This window comes from Nyctereutes procyonoides, unplaced genomic scaffold (genome assembly GCF_905146905.1).
Source record: "Nyctereutes procyonoides isolate TBG_1078 unplaced genomic scaffold, NYPRO_anot_genome, whole genome shotgun sequence".
In the NCBI taxonomy this organism is placed as follows: Eukaryota; Metazoa; Chordata; class Mammalia; order Carnivora; family Canidae; genus Nyctereutes; species Nyctereutes procyonoides.
Genome location: NW_026575144.1, coordinates 16,804,314 through 16,824,369, shown reverse-complemented (window position 1 = coordinate 16,824,369; position 20,056 = coordinate 16,804,314). Strand labels below are relative to the sequence as shown.

At 38.9% G+C, this 20,056-nt stretch overlaps 1 protein-coding gene across 1 annotated transcript in view; it reads right to left on the bottom strand.

Moving 5' to 3' along the window:
* The window catches only part of RYR2 (ryanodine receptor 2), a 755,069-nt gene that overhangs the window by 187,908 nt on the left and 547,105 nt on the right, over positions 1–20,056 (bottom strand). The window contains exons 40-41 of the mRNA XM_055308992.1: positions 6,142–6,285; positions 3,961–4,234 (exon numbers count right to left, since the gene is read on the bottom strand). Coding sequence (XP_055164967.1) covers positions 3,961–4,234; positions 6,142–6,285 — 418 coding nt within the window. The remainder of the gene's footprint in view (positions 1–3,960; positions 4,235–6,141; positions 6,286–20,056) is intronic.

Below are 20,056 nucleotides of genomic sequence, written 5' to 3'. Positions count from 1 at the left end.
TGAGTTTTCCTTAAAAACTACTGATAGCCTCTCAAAAATAGTATACAAGTTATCCTTTTCTGTTATAAGAAATGTACTAAATATATAAACATTCATCTATATGAAATATATACTTTTGGACACTTATCATTCCTAATTTTATGTATATCCAAACATTTGTTCAATCTTCTTTAGCATAGAAATATGAATCACTGTTATACCATGTTTCTATGATAATTCCTATATAAATTACTGATATTCAGGTGTCTACTTTTTATGTAGGTTATTTCTAGTACTACATTCAGTGCTTGTATGTTTAATAACAGTGGTGTTATTTCTTACTACATTGTGTTATCATTCTAGAGAACTGCTTGTAAAGGATACAGAGTCTCAAAGAAAAACTCAAGACGCATCAAGCCCAGGCACAAGAAATGTGACAAATTAAAATAGACATTTGATTTGAAAAACCAGTAGCAGATGATATCTAACATGTTCCATATTATTATTATTATTATTTCATTACATGTTTGCATGTTGTTATGTTATGTATATTATAGGCATATTTATATATGAACATATTCCTAAGGATATTAATATTTAGTAGTCATTAAAAACAAAGAATTCTGCTGATTTTTATTTGAGCATAAATCAAATCAGTACAAGAGTTTTTTCCACAAAACACTGCTTGTCACAGCTTTAACAAGAAAATTATAATACACAGCTTGCAGGAAGACAAACATTCCCTGCAAATATCTCCTTAGTTGACTCACCTCTTCATTTGGTTATAGGCTGACTCTAGTTACTCCAGGTATATCAAGACAGTGAAACAGTATGATTCTTATTGATGATTTTCTTCTTCTTCTTCTTCTTTTTTTTTTTTGCTTTTAATTGAGTTTAGTTTTGTTTTAACAAGAGTTTTTAGGTAGCACAACTCAAAAAATAAATGACATAGGGACCGAGGATTAAAATAGGTCTGAGCTATTTCAGGCAAGAACAAATGGAGCAAAGAAAGGTCTCCTTTTCCTTCACATAAGACAGCAATGTATTTAGTAGGAGGACCTTCCATTTTCAAACCACAGTTGTAATCACAGGATCTGCTCTTTCATTATTTCAAATCCTTTTGTATGACCCAACTTTTGGACAATATTTTATTGAAAAAAATCTTGTTTGCCCTCAGTTGAAGGTAAATTAAGTTGATTTATAATTCTACTTCTCGGTAGGCAGGCTGTCACTTACTAAATGTGTCCTTTGAGAAATATCTCTAATACCACAAAAACATATTTTTTTTATTTTGTTTCTTTAATTTTATGGAACTAGATTAACTTTTTTGGTGGGATATTTGTATTCTATCTCATTTTTCAACATTCTACATTAGATTTCTACATCCTTATGTCTCAGTATTTTTCTTGCAGACATCAAAAAGCTTAATTTAAGCTCCTATTATTCTTCTATTTTCATATTCCCGTTATGCAAGCTCGTGAATGATTCCTAGGTTCATGCATATATGTACCAGTGATACACTAAAACTTATGCTTCCCATTCTCTCCCTGAATTCCATGATCTTTTCTCTAATGTACAGCCTTTAGGTTTTTCAATGAAAGACTTTAAGTAAATATTCTGAAATATCTTTGTTTTGCCCTCTTAAATATGAGCTATAAACTCTCATTTCCAAGTCTACATGAAGCACAAGGTCATGGTGTGCCATTCTCAGTTGAGTAACGCATTCTAAACTGATGGCTATTTCTCTCAGAATTTGTGAATGTGGTATTCCATTGAGTAATGATCTCTAGTTTTGCTACTGAGAACTGCAAATACTGTGGGGTTTTTTTTGCAAGTATTCTGGCTTTTCTTTCAACTTGCTTTTTAAAAAAATTAACTACTTTAATTATTAGATTAATAATTAATAGATTTTATCTATTTATTTGAGAGAGAGCAAGTGGGAGGAGGAGGGGCAGAGAGAGAGGGAGAAGCAGGCTCCCCATTGAGCAGGGAGCCCAAGTAGGGACCAATCCCAGGACCCCAAAATCATGACCTGAGCCGAAGGCAAATATTTAACCAACTGAGCTACCCAGGTGTCTTGCAATTTGCTTTTAAAATAGTCTTTATCACTGGTTCTATTGCAGTTTCACTACAGTCTATCTAGGTGGGGAGTGGAACTACCTGTGCTTTAGGATCATCTGTGAATTCACGTTCTTCACTAATTCTGAAAAATCCAAGCCAACAGCTCTGAAATATTCCCATTCTCTAGATCATCTATTCTATCTTTTCCCGTAATCCTGTTTACCATATTCTGGACTTTCTATACTATCCCTTAGATCTTGTAACTGCTCTTTCAAATTTCCTTATCTTTACCTCTCAGTGTTACAGTACTAAGTAATTTCTCAGATCTATGATCCAACATATTAATTTTCTCTTCAGCTATAGCTTATCTAATTTAATTAATTCACTGTTTTTAATGTCATTTATTATATTTTTTCATTTCTAGAAATTCTATTTGATCTTTTTCAAATCTTCGTAGACTTTTCCCCATGTCTTATTTTGGAGAATTGATTTATTCCTTTGTATTTTTAATCATTTTAAATATAGTAACTTTATGTTCTTTCTGGAATTGTATTAGCTGAAGTTCTGGACACAGGTATTCTGATGCCACTCTTATTGTATCTGCAGACCCTTGCTAATGGAGAATTATTTCTTTATGTGCTTTGCAATTTTGATTGTAAGCTAACCATTGGCAGTATTTAGTTTCTTCCTGCATGATTTCACAGTGACTTGAGTTGAGAAAGGACACCTCCAGGGCCAATTGTTATATTCTTGATTTGGGAATTCTTAGACCACATGAGGTATAAAAGTTAATCCCCAAATTCACATGAAGCACACTCTATATACCATATATATTGAACTATCAGAAGAATTGAGTTGTTTACCCCATTCTTTTTACAAGGCCCAGTAGATACAGACAAAATTCCTTATTATTTCCTGCTGGCAAGTGTTTGTTTCTCTGTGGATTTTAATATGTTTTTATTAACCTGTATTTCTATGTATGATTGTATATTACTGAAAAATTAATTTAAAAAGCCTCTAAGGTATGTGCTGCATATCAGCCACCTCAGCATCTAGTTGAATAATTAGTCATGTTTTGCTGATGAGCAACTTTTCTATTTAGATTAAAAACAAAATGTCTAGAAAAGCAATAATCTCATTTAATAACCATATATAGGTATCCCTCACAAATATGGCTGATTTGGCTCCAGCTCACAGCAATTCAACCAACATTGCAATAAATAAAATCAAGTAAATTTTTTGGTTTTCCAGTGCCTATCACTGGGAAATAGTAGTCTATTAAGAATAAAATAGTAGCAGGATGCCTGGGTGGCTCAGTGGTTGAGCATCTGCCTTCGGCTCAGGTCGTGATCCCAGGATCCTGGGATTGAGTCTTATATCCGGCTCTCTGCAGGGAGCCTGTTTCTCCTAGTTTCTCCTTCTGCCTATGCCTCTGCCTTTCTCTCTGTGTCTCTCATGAATAAATAAATAAAATCTTTAAGAAAAAAAAAAAGAATGTAATGGTATCATGTTTCATGAAATGTACATACCTTAATTAAAAAATACTTTGTTGCTAAGACTGCTAACAGTCTCCCGAACTTTCAGTGAGTTGTAACTACTGAGCACAGGTCCCCATAACAATTATGATAATAATAAAAATCTGGGAATATTATGAGAATTGTCACAATGTGACACATAGAGATACAAAGTAAGCAAATGCCATTAAAAAATGGTGTTGATAGACTTGCAAGGTAGCCACAAACCTTCAATTTGTAATAACTTACTATCAGCAAAGTGCAATACAGCAAGGCACAATAAAACAAGGCATGCCTGTAATCTAAATATGTATTTGTATTAATATCCCAACTGTGCAGCTACTGGGATAAGCAAGTAGGAAGAAGACATTTATAAGACAGAGGTTGTAACAGTTAAATAAATTACCCTAATCCACGAATCATAAGCTTCTCTTCTTCTTTGCCCATTCTTACACTCAGCAGAGAACGAATCTGACCAAGAGATGCCAGCAGGTTGATGGTATCCTCCACGGAGACACCATTTATAGTGTAGGTCTTTGGCAGAGCCCGGACCAGACCCCCAATGCCATCATACTGTCGATGGAGCAACACAAACATAGCCCTCACCAAGTCAGGGTCTTCAATGACAGACTCTTGTGCCCATCGGACCATGGTCTCAGAAATCAACTGTTGAAGAGTGGCTGCAAAGTCATTATGGATGTTTTTTTAAAAAGGAAAATAATAAGAGAAGACAAATTAGTTGGGCATTTCAACTGTACCTCTCATAGTCCCCCATACTAATATCTATATTTGTACCAAAATGAAAAAGGGTAGGAATATTCTATTAGGAAAATAAACTTTCAACATTTTATATACATGTCAATAAAAGGAGTTATAAACATGCAAGGATAAAAATACACTAGCTTTCCCTTAAAAACTACTCTTATAATAAAAGAATTTAAGCTGTTCAGAATTACAGCTACTTTTTCAAAACTACTGTTGGCAATCCATAGGGGAATCATTAGTTGTCCTATTACTTTTACTTTTATTTTCTTTGTTCCATTATTTTCATCCCAGAAGATCTGACATTATATATCCTTATAAAGTCAGTCATGGGCATCCAAGGAATTATCTATTTTTCTGTCTCCTCATTTGAGTCATTTGCAATAGTGACCTGAAATAATTGTATTTTTATTATAATTTGGATCCTTAATTGTCACTTAAAATGATTTGATTGTGAAGCTGTATTAAAATGAAAAAATATTCTATACATAAAAGATCACTTGCAATGTGACATGCAGTTAGTACACATATTTTAGCTTTTCTAAAATAAATAGCAAAATTATCAAAGCTAAGTGGGGTTGATGTGATCAATTTATACATAATGAGGTACTAATTCCTATCACTGATACACTGGGATATTTTCAAAAGAAGCTGTTTTACCTGCTTTAATCTATACATTATTAAAGGATAAACAAAAACTACTAATTTGAACCAAATCTAAAATGCAGATAAAATACCAGTATACTTCCTTCCACATGCTTCAAAACCATGCTGACATTTTTAATAGGTCAAAATAATAAACCTGATAATAACAAAAAGTGGCTCATAAGAAACCCTGAAAACATGAGAGACTCCTAACTCTGGGAAACGAACTAGGGGTGGTGGAAGGGGAGGTGGGTGGGGGGTGAGGGTGACCGGATGACGGGCACTGAGGGGGGCACTTGATGGGATGAGCACTAGGCGTTATTCTATATGTTGGCAAATTGAACACCAAAAAATAAATAAATAAATTAATTAATTAATTAATTAATTTATTTAAAAAATAATAAGAAGAAACCCTGAACCCTCATTTTGAAGGCTTGATTCAAATAAATTTGGTCGTGATACTGAAGAATAAATTCAGAAGTAATTGTATGGATAAATGTTTTCCATTTAAGTTAGCATCAAATAAAATCCCTAAAATTTTTCATGAATTTTTCTTCTTTCAGTAAAAATTGTTCATAAACAAGTGCTGCATCATAGAATGAATGGGGACTGAGATATGAAGTATTCAGATAGATCTCACCAACCTACTACTTGAACCCCTTCTGGATGAGTGACATGTCTGAGACTCAGTGCCCCAGTATGCTTGTTTTCAGAGTATTAGCTGTTAACTCTTCAGTTAAATAGGATAAAAATGAACCAGAAATGCATAGCAGTTTAGAAAATATTTCAGAACCAAAATATGGTTAAAGATACTATCTATTCAAACTTTAAGAAAAAGTTTAACTTGGTACAAGAATATTTGAAACCCAATAGCATAATATTTAGCTAGGAAAGCTAACTACTCCCTTTGTATTTTCTCTTGATAGTCTGATCAAATACCTAATTTGTAACCCTCTCGGGAGCCCATTCACCCTTATGATACTCTACTTTTCAATCGATTCCTACAAACATAATTTGATGCTGCTGTCTACTTCTGGCAACCACAGACATCTACTTAAGAATTTGATTCTTAGAAGCTTTGAACTCAATTTTCTCTCTGGCTCATCTAGTATCATGTTAGTTCAAAGGATAAATAAATATCAGGAGAGTCACTTTGCCAGTGCCCTTCCATACTGCTTACAGGACTTCTTGGAGTCACTCTCAATTGGTTTTTCAGCTTGTTTCTTCTTCAGGTATGTCACCTTTTCTACCAGGGACAGCAGGCGTCCTCTAATTGTTAAGTCACTGTTTCCATCCAAAGACCCATCTTCATCAAGCTCAATTCCTAGCACGAGAAAAGCAAAGAGAAAGAAGAAAAGAAAAATGTATCAGAAAAAAATACATTTAGGAGAAATAATGCTCTGGTTTTGCAACTTATCCTGTTCATAGCCTAAAGCAATGCTGCCATGTCCAAAATATTCGACAACATTGAGTTAAGCACTTCTGTTCACTAGCACTCAGGTAAAATGCACTCACTGGCTTCTTCTTCTCCTTTATCTTTCTCCCTTGTTCTTATGATCCCAGGACTATTAGTGGCCAAGACAAAATAAAAAACTGAGCAGACAGCAAAAAGATGCTCCTAGGAGTCAAGAGCAAATCTGCTATTGGTCTAACCCATAGGCTGACCATCAGGTATCCCTGACTTTAGGTGCTATATGGCTAGATTTACGGTTTTACCCTGCAAAAAAAGCCTCCTAGACTTTAGCTTCCTCATTTGCCTCTAAAACTCACAGTGGCATTTTAATAAATTGAGAGAAGAGAGAGTAGGCATAATTAGGTATCCTAAACCAGGGAATGCTTTATGTCTGAAGCAATAATCCTACCATTTTAGAGTACATCTTTATTTATAGTAGATAAAGGAAGGAGTAGGCCCATATCAGTATCATCCCTAAGGTCTTGGCCATGTCCAGGAACACCAACTACCTGCCCTGCATGACTACACTCTTCTGCATCAATGTTCTATCTGAGGTCTGTGGGCAGGACATCACCACCAGGCACATGCTGCCTACAGTCCTGTATATGGCTGGGGACCGTGTCGCCAATGTCCGGTTCAATGTGGCCAAGTCCCTACAGAAGATAGGACCTATCCTCGACAACAAGGACATTGCAGAGCGAGGTCAAGCCCATCATAGAGAAGCTAACCCAGGACCAGGATGTGGATGTCAAGTACTTTACCCAGGAGGCTCTGATTGTTCTTTCTCTCGTCTGATGCTGGAAGAGGAGCCAACATTGGCCTCTGGTACCCACCCTCCCTCCCCTCCAAGTCCCTTCCTCCGGGAGATTGTGGGGGACCTTCGGCTGACACTCCCTGTGCATGGTCTGACCCCAGGCACCTTCCCTCAGCGCGGTTCTTCCTCTCCCCAGCCTGGGAATCGGACTGCTCACTGTCCACCTCCTTAACAGGCTTGGGGAGCACAAGGTGGGACAGGGCAGTGACCCTGGGAGGAAGGGGCCACTTCTGTCTGCAGGGGAGAGATGTGAGCATCCTAGGTCACAGGCTCCTGCTGCTGTAATGGGGACCTGTACTCCATCTACTTCTCCACCTCCGTTCTCCCTTCCCCTCTCTCCCTCCCCCTCAGTGGTTTTTGAGTGTATGTGTGTGTCAACTGTGCCATTTTTATTTTATTCCTGTTTTCCCTTTTCACAGAGAAATAAAGGTCTAGAAATTAAAAAAAATAACTTTCTGGCATTTGTTTAGTGTCTCTTATTCATAAGCTAAATTAATATCCAATGTGATGCTTCTACTCTCTTCATTAAAATAAAATAAAAATAATGCAACTGGCCTATACATCACTTAAGAAATGACTAATTCATTTTCTTTCACTGGAACACTTTGTCCATATCACTGCTTAAAAGAACCACACAGGAGGGGCAAGACGGCGGAAGAGTAGGGTCCCCAAGTCACCTGTCCCCACCAAATTACCTAGATAACCTTCAAACCATCCTGAAAATCTACGAATTCGGCCTGAGATGTAAAGAGAGACCAGCTGGAACGCTACAGTGAGAAGAGTTCGCGCTTCTATCAAGGTAGGAAGACGGGGAAAAAGAAATAAAGAAACAAAAGGCCTCCGAGGGGGAGGGGCCCCGCGAGGAGCCGGGCTGAGGCCGGGGCGAGTGTCCCCAGGACAGGAGAGCCCCGTCCCGGAGGAGCAGGAGCTGCACCAACCTTCCCGGGCGGAAAGGGCGCCCGCAGGGAGTGGGAGCAGGACCCAGGAGGGCGGGGATGCCCTCGGGCTCCCTGGGACACTAACAGACACCTGCGCCCGGGAGAGTGCGCCGAGCTCCCTAAGGGCTGCAGCGCGCACGGCGGGGCCGGAGCAGCTCGGAGGGGCTCAGGCGGCGGCTCCGCGGAGGGGGCTGCGGGGCGGGAGCGCGAATCCAACAGCGCAGGCCCCGGGGCACAGGGCGCCGGGACACAGCCCAGGATCCGGCCTCCCCCGGGACAGGCAGAGGCCGGGAGGGCCCAGGACAGCGAGGACGCTCCTGCCCGGAGCTGAGCAGATCAGCGGCCCCGCCCCGGAGCCTCCAGGCCCTGCGGACGGAGAGCCCCGTAGTTACTGCCGGAGCTGACTCCAGGGCTGAAGAGCTGGCGCCGCCACTGCGGCTGTTCCTCCTGGGGCCTCACGGGGTAAACAACCCCCACTGAGCCCTGCAGCAGGCAGGGGCAGAGCAGCTCCCCCAAGTGCTAACACCTGAAAATCAGCACAGCAGGCCCCTCCCCCAGAAGACCAGCTAGACGGAGAAGTTCCAGGGGAAGTCAAGGGACTTAAAGTATATAGAATCAGAAGATACGCCTCCCTCCCGCATTATTTTATTTATTTATTTATTTATTTTGGCTTTTTGATTTCTGTTTCCTTCCCCCACTCTTTTTTTCCCTTTATTTTTCTTTTCTTCCTTTTTTCTTTTTCTCTTTTCTGTCCTTCTTTCTCTCCTCTCTTTTTCTTCTTTTCCCAGTACAACTTGTTTTTGACGACTCTGCACTGAGCAAAACGACTAGAAGGAAAACCTCACCTCAAAAGAAAGAATCAGAAACAGTCCTCTCTCCCACAGAGTTACAAAATCTGGATTACAATTCAATGTCAGAAAGCCAATTCAGAAGCACTATTATATAGCTACTGGTGGCTCTAGAAAAAAGCATTAAGGACTCACGAGACTTCATGACTGCAGAATTTAGATCTAATCAGGCAGAAATTAAAAATCAATTGAATGAGATGCAATCCAAACTAGAGGTCCTAACGATGAGGGTTAACGAGGTGGAAGAACGAGTGAGTGACATAAAGAAAAGTTGATGGCAAACAGGGAAACTGAGGAAAAAAGAGACAGACAATTAAAAGACCAGGAGGATAGATTAACGGAAATAAATGACAGCCCGAGGAAGAAAAACCTACGTTTAATTGGGGTTCCCAAGGGTGCTGAAAGAGACAGAGGGCCAGAATATGTATTTGAACAAATCATAGCTGAAAACTTTCCCAATCTGGGAAAGGAAACGGCATTCAGATCAGGAAATAGAGAGATCCCCCCCTAAAATCAATAAAAACCGTTCAACACCTCAACATTTAATAGTTAAGCTTGCAAATTCCAAAGATAAAGAGAAGATCCTTAAAGCAGCAAGAGACAAGAAATCCCTGACTTTTATGGAGAGGAGTATTAGGGTAACAACAGACCTCTCCACAGAGACGTGGCAGGCCAGAAAGGGCTAGCAGGATATATTCAGGGTCCTAAATGAGAAGAACATGCAACCAAGAATACTTTATCCAGCAAGGTTCTCATTCAAAATGGAAGGAGAGATAAAGAGCTTCCAAGACAGGCAGGAACTGAATGAATATGTGACCTCCAAACCAGCTCTGCAAGAAATTTTAAGGGGGACTCTTAAAATTGCCCTTTAAAAAGAAGTTCGGTGGAAAAATCCACAAAAACAAGGACTGAATAGATATCATGATGACACTAAACTCATATCTGTCAATAGTAACTCTGAACGTGAACGGGCTTAATGACCCCATCAAAAGGCGCAGGGTTTCAGACTGGATAAAAAAGCAGGACCCATCTATTTGCTGTCTACAAGAGACTCATTTTAGACAGAAGGACACCTTCAACCTGAAAATAAAAGGTTGGAGAACCATTTACCATTCAAATGGTCCTCAAAAGAAGCAGGGGAAGCCATCCTCATATCAGATAAACTAAAATTTACCCCGAAGAATGTAGTGAGAGATGAAGATGGACACTATATCATACTTAAAGGATCTATCCAACAAGAGGACTTAACAATCCTCAATATATATGCCCTGAATGTGGAAGCTGCCAAATATATGAATTAATAACCAAAGTGAGGAAATACTTAGATAATAATACACTTATACTTAGTGACTTCAGTGTAGCTCTTTCTATACTCGATAGGTCTTCTAAGCACAACATCTCCAAAGAAACGAGAGCTTTAAATGATACACTGGACCAGGTGGATTTCACAGATATCTACAGAACTTTACATCCAAACTCAACTGAATACACATTCTTCTCAAATGCACATGGAACTGTCTCCAAAATAGACCACATACTGGGTCACAAATCGGGTCTGAACTGATATCAAAAGATTGGGATCGTCCCCTGTATATTCTCAGACCATAATGCCTTGAAATTAGAACTAAATCACAACAAGAAGTTTGGAAGGACCTCAAACACGTGGAGGTTAAGGACCATCCTGCTAAAAGATGAAAGGGCTAACCAGAAAATTAAGGAAGAATTTAAAATTTTCATGGAAACTAATGAGAATGAAGATACAACTGTTCAAAATCTTTGGGATGCAGCAAAAGCAGTCCTGAGGGGGAAATACATCGCAATACAAGCATCCATTCAAAAACTGGAAAGAACTCAAATACAAAAGCTAAACTTACACCTAAAGGAGCTAGAGAAAAAACAGCAAATAGCTCCTACACCCAGCAGAAGAAGAGAGTTATTAAAGATTCGAGCAGAACTCAACGAAATTGAGACCAGAACGGTGGAACAGATCAACAAAACCAGGAGTTGGTTCTCTGAAAGAATTAATAAGATAGATAAACCATTAGCCAGCCTTATTAAAAAGAAGAGAGAGAAGACTCAAATTAATAAAATCATGAATGAGAAAGGAGAGATCACTACCAACACCAAGGAAATAGAAACGATTTTAAAAACATATTATGAACAGCTCTACGCCAATAAATTAGGCAATCTAGAAGAAATGGACGCATTCCTGGAAAGCCACAAACTACCAAAACTGGAACAGGAAGAAATAGAAAACCTGAACAGGCCAATAACCAGGGAGGAAATTGAAGCAGTCAGCAAAAACCTCCCAAGACACAAGAGTCCAGGGCCAGATGGCTTCCCAGGGGAATTCTATCAAACGTTTAAAGAAGAAACCATACTTATTCTACTAAAGCTGTTTGGAAAGATAGAAAGAGATGGAGTACTTCCAAATTCGTTCTATGAGGCCAGCATCACCTTAATTCCAAAACCAGACAAAGACCCCACCAAAAAGGAGAATTACAGACCAATATCCCTGATGAACATGGATGCAAAAATTCTCAAAAAGATACTAGCCAATAGGATCCAACAATACATTAAGAAAATTATTCAACATGACCAAGGAGGATTTATTCCTGGGACACAAGGCTGGTTCAACACTCATAAAACAATCAATATGATTCATCATATCAGCAAGAGAAAACCAAGAACCATATGATCCTCTCATTAGATGCAGAGAAAGCATTTGACAAAATACAGCATCCATTCCTGATCAAAACTCTTCAGAGTGTAGGGATAGAGGGAACTTTCCTCGACATCTTAAAAGCCATCTACGAAAAGCCCACAGCAAATATCATTCTCAATGGGGAAGCACTGGGAGCCTTTCCCCTAAGATCAGGAACAAGACAGGGATGTCCACTCTCACCACTGCTATTCAACATAGTACTGGAAGTCCTAGCCTCAGCAATCAGACAACAGAAAGACATTAAAGGCATTCAAATTGGCAAAGAAGAAGTCAAACTCTCCCTCTTCGCCAATGACATGATACTCTACATAGAAAACCCAAAAGCCTCCACCCCAAGATTGCTAGAACTCATACAGCAATTCGGCAGTGTGGCAGGATACAAAATCAAACCCAGAAGTCAGTGGCATTTCTATACACTAACAAGGAGACTGAAGAAAGAAATTAAGGAGTCAATCCCATTTACAATTGCACCCAAAAGCATAAGATACCTATGAATAAACCTAACCAAAGAGGTAAAGGATCTCTACCCTAAAAACTATAGAACACTTCTGAAAGAAATTGAGGAAGACACAAAGAGATGGAAAAATATTCCATGCTCATGGATTGGCAGAATTAATATTGTGAAAATGTCAATGCTACCCAGGGCATTTACACATTTAATGCAATCCCTATCAAAATACCATGGACTTTCTTCAGAGAGTTAGAACAAATTATTTTAAGATTTGTGTAGAATCAGAAAAGACCCCGAATAGCCAGGGGAATTTTAAAAAAGAAAACCATATCTGGGGGCATCACAATGCCAGATTTCAGGTTGTACTACAAAGCTGTGGTCATCAAGACAGTGTGGTACTGGCACAAAAACAGACACATAGATCAATGGAACAGAATAGAGAACCCAGAAGTGGACCCTCAACAATATGGTCAGCTAATATTTGTTTTTTTTAATTTTTTTATTATTTATTTATGATAGTCATACAGAGAGAGAGAGAGAGAGGCAGAGACATAGGCAGAGGGAGAAGCAGGCTCCATGCACCGGGAGCCTGACGTGGGATTCGATCCCGGGTCTCCAGGATCGTGCCCTATGCCAAAGGCAGGCGCCAAACCGCTGCGCCACCCAGGGATCCCCTCAACTAATATTTGATAAAGGAGGAAAGACTATCCACTGGAAGAAAGACATTCTCTTCAATAAATGGTGCTGGGAAAATTGGACATCCACATGCAGAAGAATGAAACTAGACCACTCTCTTGCACCATACACAAAGAGAAACTCAAAATGGATGAAAGATCTAAATGTGAGACAAGATTCCATCAAAATCCTAGAGAAGAACACAGGCAACACCCTTTTTGAACTCGGCCACAGTAACTTCTTGCAAGGTACATCCATGAAGGCAAAAGAAACAAAAGCAAAAATGAACTATTGGGACTTTATCAAGATAAGAAGCTTTTGCACAGCAAAGGATACAGTCAACAAAACTCAAAGACAACCTACAGAATGGGAGAAGATATTTGCAAATGACATATCAGATAAAGGGCTAGTTTCCAAGATCTATAAAGAACTTATGAAACTCATCAGCAAAGAAACAATCCAATCATGAAATGGGCAAAAGACATGAAGAGAAATCTCACAGAGGAAGACATAGACATGGCCAACACGCACATGAGAAAATGCTCTGCATCACTTGCCATCAGGGAAATACAAATCCAAACCACAATGAGATACCACCTCACACCAATGAGAATGGGGAAAATTAACAAGGCAGGAAACCACAAATGTTGGAGAGGATGCGGAGAAAAGGGAACCCTCTTGCACTGTTGGTGGGAATGTGAACTGGTGCAGCCACTCTGGAAAGCTGTGTGGAGGTTCCTCAAAGAGTTAAAAATAGACCTGCCCCACGACCCAGCAATTGCACTGCTGGGGATTTACCCCAAAGATACAGATGCAATGAAACGTCGGGACACCTGCACCCCGATGTTTATAACAGCAATGTCCACAAGAGCCAAACTGTTGAAGGAGCCTCAGTGTCCATCGAAAGATGAATGGATAAAGAAGATGCCGTTTATGTATACAATGGAATATTACTCAGCCATTAGAAATTATAAAAAGTGTAAAAGTAGAAAAAAAATAGAGCAGAAATTATTGAAATAGAAATAAAAAAATAGAAAAGATTAACCAAACTCAATTCTTTGTTAAAAAAAATGACAAACCTTTAGCTACCCTAACCAAGGCCAAAAAAGACAGAATTAAAGTGAACAAGATTATAAATGAAAAAGGACACATTAGAAATGAAAAAATAAAAAGATACCACAGAAATTCAAAGGACTCTAAGAGGTTACTATGAACATTATAAGTGAACAAACTGGACAGCCCAGATATGGAAAGGTTCTTAGAAACCCACAACTTACCAAGGAAGAAATGGAACACCTGAATAGACCAATTATTTGCAAGGATACTAAATTGGTAATCAAAATCTTGCAACAAAGTAAAGCTTTACTGGTGAAATTTACTAAACATTGAAAGAAGAATTATACCAATTCTTCTCAAACTCTTCCAAAAAAAAAAAAAAAAAGAAGAGGAAACACTCCCCAAATTACTTTACTAGGACAGTATCACCCTGATATGAAAACTGCAAAAGGACTATACTAGAAAAGAAAATCACAGGCTATTATCCCTGGCAAACACAGGTGGCAAAATATCTCAATAAAATGCCAGCAAACTGAATTTAATAGCATAATAAAAGGATCATTCACCATGATCAAGTAAGATTTATCCCTGGGATGCAGGGTGGTCCAACATATTGAAGACAATGTGACCCACCATAATAACAGAATGAAAGAATGGTTATATGGTTATATGATCTCAGTAAGCATTTTAGAAAAAGCACTCAGAATTTATCATCCATTCATGATTAAAAACTCTTAACAAATTGGGCACAGATGGAATATATCCCAACATAACAAAAGCTATGTAGGACAAGCCCGTGCTCCTATCATTCCCAATGGTGAAAGACTGAAAAATTTTCCTCAAAGATCAGGAACAAAATTAAAGCATCTAATTCTCTCACCATTCCCTTCAACACAATACTGGAAGTCCCAGCTAGAGCAATCAGGCAAGTAAAAGAAATTAAGGGGGGCGGGGTGAGAAGGCAAGGGGTAGGGTCCCCAAGTGACCTGTACCCACCAACATACCTAGATAACTTTCAAATCATCCTGAAAACCTATAAATTCAACCTGAGATTTAAAGAGAGAACAATGGGAACACTACAAAGAGTTGTGCTTCTAACAAGTACAACTCATTTTTAGCCACTCTGCACGGAGCAAAATGACTAGAAAGAAGAACTCACCACAAAAGAAAGAATCAGAAACAGTACGCTCTGCCACAGAGTTACAGAATTTGGATTACAATTCAATGTAGGAAGGCCAATTCAGAAGCACAATGATAAAGCTACTGGTGGCTCTGGAAAAAAAAGCATAAAGGGATTCAAGAGACTTCATGACTGCAGAATTTAGATCTAATCAGGCTAAAATTAAAAATCAATTAAATGAGATGCAATCCAAACTGGAGGTCCTAACAATGAGGGTTAATGAGGTAGAAGAACGAGTGAGTGACATAGAAGATGAGTTGATGGCAAGGAAGGAAGCTGAGGAAAAAAGAGAAAAACAATTAAAAGACCATGAGGAAAGGTTAAGGGAAATGAATGACAGCTTCAGAAGGAAAAATATACGTTTAATTGGGGTTCCAGAGGACGCTGAGAGGGACAGAGGACCAGAAAGCATATTTGAACAAATCATAGCTGAGAACTTCCCTAATTTCGGGAGGGAAACAGGCATTCATATCCAGGAGATAGAGAGTCCCCCCCCCCCCCGCCTTAAATCAACAGAAACCATTCAACACCTCGACATTTAATAGTGAAACTTGCAAATTCCAAAATTAAAGAGAAAATCCTTAAAGCAGCAAGAGTCAAGAGATCCAGAACTTATATGGGGAGAAGTATGAGGTTAACAGCAGACCTCTCCACAGAGACCTGGCAGGCCAGAAAAGGCTGGCAGGATATATTCAGGGTCCTAAATGAGAACAACATGCAGCCAAGAAGACTCTATCCAGCAAGGCTCAGAATAGAAGGAGAGATAAAGAGCTTCTAAGATAGGCAGTAACCGAAAGAATATGCGACCACCAAACCAGCTCTGCAAGAAGTATTAAGGGGGACTCTGTAAAAGAAAGAGGACGCCCAAGAAATAATCCAAAAAACAGGGACTGAATAGGTATTATGATGACACTAAATTCATATCTTTCAATAGTAACTCTGAACATGAATGGGCTTAATGATCTCATCAAAAGGCGCAGGGTTTCAGACTGGATAAAAGGGTAAGACCCATTTATTTGCTGTCTACAAGAGACTCATTTTAGAACTAAGGACACCTCCAGCCTGAAAAATGAAAGGTTGGAGAACCATTTAGTATTCAAATGGTCCTCAAAAGAAAGCATGGGTAGTAATCCTTATATCAGATAAAGTTTATCCCAAAGACTGTAGTAAGAGATGAAGAGGGACACTATATCATACTTAAAGGATCTATCCAACAAGAAGAACTAAAGATCATGAATATTTATGCCGCTACTGTGGGAGCTGCCAAGTTATATCAATTAATAACCAAAGTAAAGACATACTTAGATAATAATACACTAATACTGGGAGACTTCAACACGGCACTTTGGGCAAATGATAGATATTCTAAGCACAACATCTCCAAAGAAACAAGAGCTTTAAATGATGCACTGAACCAGATGGATTTCACAGATATCTACAGAACTTTACATCCAAACTCAACTGAATACACATTCTTCTCAAGTGCACATGGAACTTTCTCCAGAATAGACCATATACTGGGTCACGAATCAGGTCTCAACCAATACCAAAAGATTGGGATTGTCCCCTGCATATTTTCAGACCATAATGCTTTGAAACCTGAACTCAATCACAAGAAGAAATTTGGAAGAAACCCAAACACGTGGATGTCAAAGAGTATCCTGCTAAAAGATGAAAGGGTCAACCAGGAAAGTAGACAAGAATTAAAAATATGCATGGAAACTAATGAGAATGAAGATACAACCCTTCAAAATCTTTGGGATACAGCAAATGCAGTCCTAACAGGGAAATACATCACAATACAAGCATCCCTCAAAAAATTGGAAAAAACTCAAATACAAAAGCTGACCTTGCACCTAAAGGAACTGGAGAAAGAACAGCAAATAAAACCTACACCAAGCAGAAGAAAGGATTTCATAAAAATTCGAGCAGAACTCAATGAAATTGAGACAAGAAGAACTGTAGTACAGATCAACAAAACCAGGAGCTGGTTCTTTGAAAGAGTTCATAAGGTAGATAAACCATCAGCTGGCGTTATTAAAAACAAAAGAAAAAAGACTAATTAATAAAATCACGAATGAAAAAGGGCAGATCACAATGAATACCAAGGAAATACAAATGATTTTAAAAACATATTATGAGCAGCTATACACCAATAAATTAAGCAATCTAGAAGAAATGGATGCATTTCTGGAAAACCACAAACTACCAAAACTGGAACAGGAAGAAATACAAAACCTGAACAGGCCCATAAGCAGGGAGGAAATTCAAGCAGTCATCAAAATCCTCCCAAGACACAAAAGCCCAGGGCCAGATGGCTTCCCAGGGGAATTCTATCAAATGTTTAAAGAAGAAACAATACTATTCTACTAAAGCTGTTCCGAAGGATAGAAAGGGATAGAGTACTTCCAAACTCATTTTATGAGGCCAGCATCACCATAATTCCAAAACCAGACAAAGACCCCACCAAAAAGGAGAACTATAGACCAATATCCCTGATGAACACAGATGCAAAAATTCTCAAAAAGATACTAGCCAATAGGATTCAACAGTACATTAAGATTATTCACCATAACCAAGTAGGATTTATCCCTGAGATGAAAGGCTGGTTCAACACTTGTAAAGCAATCAATGTGATAGATCATATCAACGAGAGGAAAAAAAAAAAAAAAAACAAGAACCATACGATCCTCTCAATAGATGCAGAGAAAGCATTTGACAAAATACAGCATCCAATCCTGGTTAAAACTCTTCAGAGTGTAGGGATAGAGGGAACATCTTAAAAGCCATTTACGGAAAACTAACAGTGAATATCATTCTCAATGGGGAGAAACTGAGAGCCTTTCCCCTAAAATCAGAAACACAACAGGGATGTCCACTCTCATCACTGCTATTCAACATAGTACTAGAAGTCCTAGCTTCAGCAATTAGGCAACAAAAAGAAATCAAGGCATTCAAATTGACAAAGAAAAGTCAAACTCTCCCTCTTTGCAGATGACATGATACTCTACATAGAAAACCCAAAAGCCTCCACCCCAAGATTGCTAGAACTCATACAGCAATTTGGCAGTGTGGCAGGATACAAAATCAATGCCCAGAAGTCAGTGGCATTTCTATACACTAACAATGAGACTGAAAAAACAGAAATTAAGGAGTCAATCTCATTTACAATTGCACCCAAAAGCATAAGATACCTAGGAATAAACCTAACCAAAGAGATAAAGGATCTATACCCTAAAAAATAAAGAACACTTCTGAAAGAAATTGAAGACACAAACATGGAAAAATACTCCATGCTCATGGATTGGCAGAATTAATATTGCAAAAATGCCCATGCTACCCAGGGCAATTTACACATTCAATGCAATCCCTATCAAAATACCATGGACTTTCTTCAGAGATTTGGAACAAACCATCTTAAGATTTGTGTGGATCAGAAAAGACCCCGAAAAGCCAGGGGTCATATTAAAAAAGAAAACCATATCTGGGGGCATCACAATGCCAGATTTCAGGTTGTACTACAAAGCTGTGGTCATCAAGACAGTGTGGTACTGGCACAAAAACAGACACATAGCTCAATGGAACAGAATAAAGAACCCAGAAATGGGCCCTCAACAATATGGTCAACTAATATTTGACAAAGCAGGAAAGACTATCCACTGGAAAAAAAGATAGTCTCTTCAATAAATGGTGCTGGGAAAATTGGACATCCACATGCAGAAGAATGAAACTAGACCATTCTCTTACACATACACACAGATAAACTTAAAATGGATGAAAGATCTAAATGTGAGACAAGAATCCATCAAAATCCTAGAGGATAACACAGGCAACACCCTTTTTAAACTTGGCCACAGCAACTTCTTGGAAGATATATCTATGAAGGAAAGGAAAACAAAAGCAAAAATGAATTATTGGGACTTCATCAAGAGAAAAGCTTCGGCACAGCAAAAGAAACAGTCAACAAAACTCAAAGACAACCTATAGAATGGGAGAAGATATTTGCAAATGACATATCAGATAAAGGGCTAGTAGCCAAAATCTATAAAGAACTTATTAAACTCAACACTAAAGAAAACAATCCAATCCTGAAATGGGCAAAAGACATGAAGAGAAATCTCACAGAGGAAGACATACGCCATGGCCAACAAGCACATGAGAAAATGCTCTGCATCACTTGCCATCAGGGAAGTACAAATCAAAACTACAATGAAATACCATCTCACACCAGTGAGAATTGTGAAAATCAACAAGACAGGAAACAACAAATGTTGGAGAGGATGTGGAGAAAGGGGAACCCTTTGCACTGCTGTTGGGAATGTGAACTGGTGCAGCCACTCTGAAAAACTGTGTGGAGGTTGCTCAAAGAGTTAAAAATAGACCTGCCCTACGACCCAACAATTGCACTGCTGGGGATTTACCCCAAAGATACAGAAGCAGTGAAGTGGCAGGACACCTGCACCCCAATGTTTATAGCAGCCATGTCCATAATAGCCAAACTGTGTAAGGAGCCTCAGTGTCCATCGAAAGATGAATGGATAAAGAAGATGTGGTCTATGTATACAATGGAATATTCCTCAGCCATTAGAAATGACAAATACCACCATTTGCTTCGACATGGATGGAACTGGAGGGTATTATGCTGAGTGAAGTAAGTCAATCAGAGAAGGACAAACAGTGTATGGTCTCATTCATTTGGGGAATATAAAAAATAGTGAAAGGGAATAAAGGGGAAAGGAGAGAAAATGAGGGGGAAATATCAGTGAGGGTGACAGAACATGAGAGACTCCTAACTCTGGGAAACAAAGAGTCGTGGAAAGGGAGTTGTATGGGGCGGTTGGGGTGACTGGGTGACAAGCACTGAGGGGGGCACTTGATGGGATGAGCACTGGGTGATATGCTATATGTTGGCAAATCGAACTCCATTAAAAAAATACAGAAATCAATCAATCAAT